At 46.1% G+C, this 2500-nt stretch overlaps 1 protein-coding gene across 1 annotated transcript in view; it reads right to left on the reverse strand.

Annotated features, from left to right (window-relative positions):
• Positions 1 to 458: 458 nt before the first annotated feature.
• The window catches only part of lratb.1 (lecithin retinol acyltransferase b, tandem duplicate 1), a 13780-nt gene continuing 11738 nt past the window's right edge, over positions 459 to 2500 (reverse strand). The window contains exons 19-20 of the mRNA XM_056575992.1: positions 2429 to 2500; positions 459 to 1035 (exon numbers count right to left, since the gene is read on the reverse strand). The exon at positions 2429 to 2500 is cut by the window's right edge and continues 19 nt beyond it. Coding sequence (XP_056431967.1) covers positions 961 to 1035; positions 2429 to 2500 — 147 coding nt within the window. The 3' untranslated portion in view covers positions 459 to 960. The remainder of the gene's footprint in view (positions 1036 to 2428) is intronic.

Genomic DNA, 2500 nt, shown 5'->3' on the forward strand with positions numbered 1-2500 from the left:
GTAATGTCCCCCCCGCCCCCCGCAGACACACCAGGAGATGATAGCTCATGATGGATGATCTCCGTTTGGTTGCTAACTGTTAGCTTGACATGTAGCTGGAAATAGCTATAGCTAGTTATCCGTAGGCAGTTTGCTCTATAGGAAGCACCCATTTAGCTGGAGGTAGTTAGAGCTACAGCTAGTTATCCATAGCCAGTTAGCTCTACATAAAGCTAGACAGGGTTAGCACTGGGTAGCCAGACCTTTTTAGTCGTCGTAGGCTCTACATCGAGCCGGACACAGCAAGTTAAGCCCCTCATTTCATGAGTAATACTTCTACTAATGCTATATATCTACGGAGAAATAGCAAGTAAACGCTATATGCAGTGTGTCATATAGCGTTGGCAAGTGCTGTACTAATGTGTTTCCATGGCGACTGGCGACCGTGGCCCCCACCCACCCACCCACCCAAACCCAGGAGCAGGAATTCTGGCTCGGTCTTGGTTTGGTCTGGTCGCAATTATGGATAAACAAGGAAACAGACTTCCAGACGGGAGCCCCTCACATTCCACGGGGCCCCTGGGTAGACGTCAGGGGCCCCGAACGTATCCATGTTCACATTTTAAAAAGGCACAACTAGCGTGTGTGTTTTTGGGCCTTATGTAGAGCCCCCGGGCCGGGATTCGAGGAGTCAAACCTTGACTGGCTTTCTGACAACAGCAGACAAGGTCCAGCTAATGCTCTGATTGGTTGGCATGCAAAACACACGCTAACTTGGTCTTGGTGACACGATCGCAACAAACCGTCTCTAATCAACTCTAATCATACAAAAATAAATAAAGAGCATTTGTTTTGTTTATGGGGTAATTCACGCGATCAAACTTGTATTTAAATTGTGCAAGAATTTGTATTAAATGTTGTTTTGTCGATTTCATGAGTGTTCTCTCTCTTTCTCTCTCACTGGGTCTCTATGTCTCTTTCTCAGTCGACCAGACCCATGATGTCTGGGAGTCCGGTGAGCTTCAAGTCCAGCAGCATCTGCCCATAGGCCTTCCCCTGGCGCGAGGGAGGGAGAGCGAGAGTTAACATCAGATTTATAACAAGTTCATTAATGCAATGTGAACAAATGTTAGGCAGTGCGGAAACTCTGAATGAAAAGTAACATGTTACAAGTGTAAGTGTAATCGTTTATTTACTTGTACTGATTGTTGAACGCAGCCTAAGCATTCCCTTCTGATCAAAATGAGGTGCCCAGTTGTATGAATGCACTTAAAAGGCTCACTGTCTCCAAGACTGAGCATGCGCTTTGGATTTGCTCATTTGTGGGCACTATTGAAAAGCTTCCTAGCCAGGGTCTAATCACGCCTACATGGATTGGACAGATGAAAGACACAGCACTAAACACTTGTTTGGAATAGAATGGATGTCAATGGCTGGCCAACTGTCCAATTTCGGCACAAGTGAACACTCTTACAGGTTTGTGTCTTTGGAGTGTGTACCGTGTGTGTGTGTGTGTGTGTGTACCGTGTGTGTGTGTGTGTGTGTGTGTGTGTGTGTGTGTGTGTGTGTGTGTGTGTGTGTGTGTGTGTGTGTGTGTGTGTGTGTGTGTGTGTGTGTGTGTGTGTGTGTGTGTGTGTGTAAGTAAGAGAGAGGTGTCTGGAGTGTGTATGTGTTTGTGTTTTTCTTTGATGTCCCGTAGATTCCAGAGAAGTAATAAAAAAAGCTGTTAAAAGTGGTGACATCACTTCCCGTCTGAATCCAAGGGGGGGATGAATAGTGAGAGGAGGAGAGAAGAGATATTTTGGAGATAGACCTCTTGGATAGAGAGAGAGACAGAAAGAGAGCGGGAAAAAGACAGAGGTAGAGATGGAGAGTGACAGAGTGAGAGACCAAGGGAGAAAGCAAGAGAAAGAAAGAAGATGACAGAGAGCAACATTTTAAAAAGGAAGTGAGTGTGTGACCTCATCAACAGCAAGTCAGGTCAAAGGTCAAGAATCAGAGGTCAGTCTGTGTGTGTGTGTGTGTGTGTGTGCGCATCAAGTGTGTTAAGTGTGTGTGGATGGTTCGGTAATTACATCCAGATGGGGACCCAAAGCAAACGCGATCAATAATAATTACTGAATCACTTGTGCGCGAGGCAATGCTCCAACACTGATGTTTCATAATCATTAGAGAATAACCATCCAGATGTCACTTCTGTCAAGTTTAGTTAAGTAGGGCTGCAGGAATGTAGCGGGAACCCTGGTCTGAGCCATATGCAATGCAATGAAACCATTCAATTGAATACATCACATCTATGTATTGTATTCTATTAAAGAGAGAGTGACGGAATTGAGCAGGACAGAGGAAACCGGAAGTAGAACTCACCTAGAGTGGCTGGTGACTGAGGAGTACGTGTTTGGTTGTGTATTAAGAGTGCGTATGTGTGTGTGTGATCGGTGTGTCTCACCTGGGGGTCGCTGCGGAGTGAGGCCACCCCTCCCCCCCCCAGACAGTTCTGAAGAACGAAGTTCAGGCCCTG

The sequence above is a fragment of the Gadus chalcogrammus genome, chromosome 17 (genome assembly GCF_026213295.1).
Source record: "Gadus chalcogrammus isolate NIFS_2021 chromosome 17, NIFS_Gcha_1.0, whole genome shotgun sequence".
Taxonomy (NCBI): Eukaryota; Metazoa; Chordata; class Actinopteri; order Gadiformes; family Gadidae; genus Gadus; species Gadus chalcogrammus.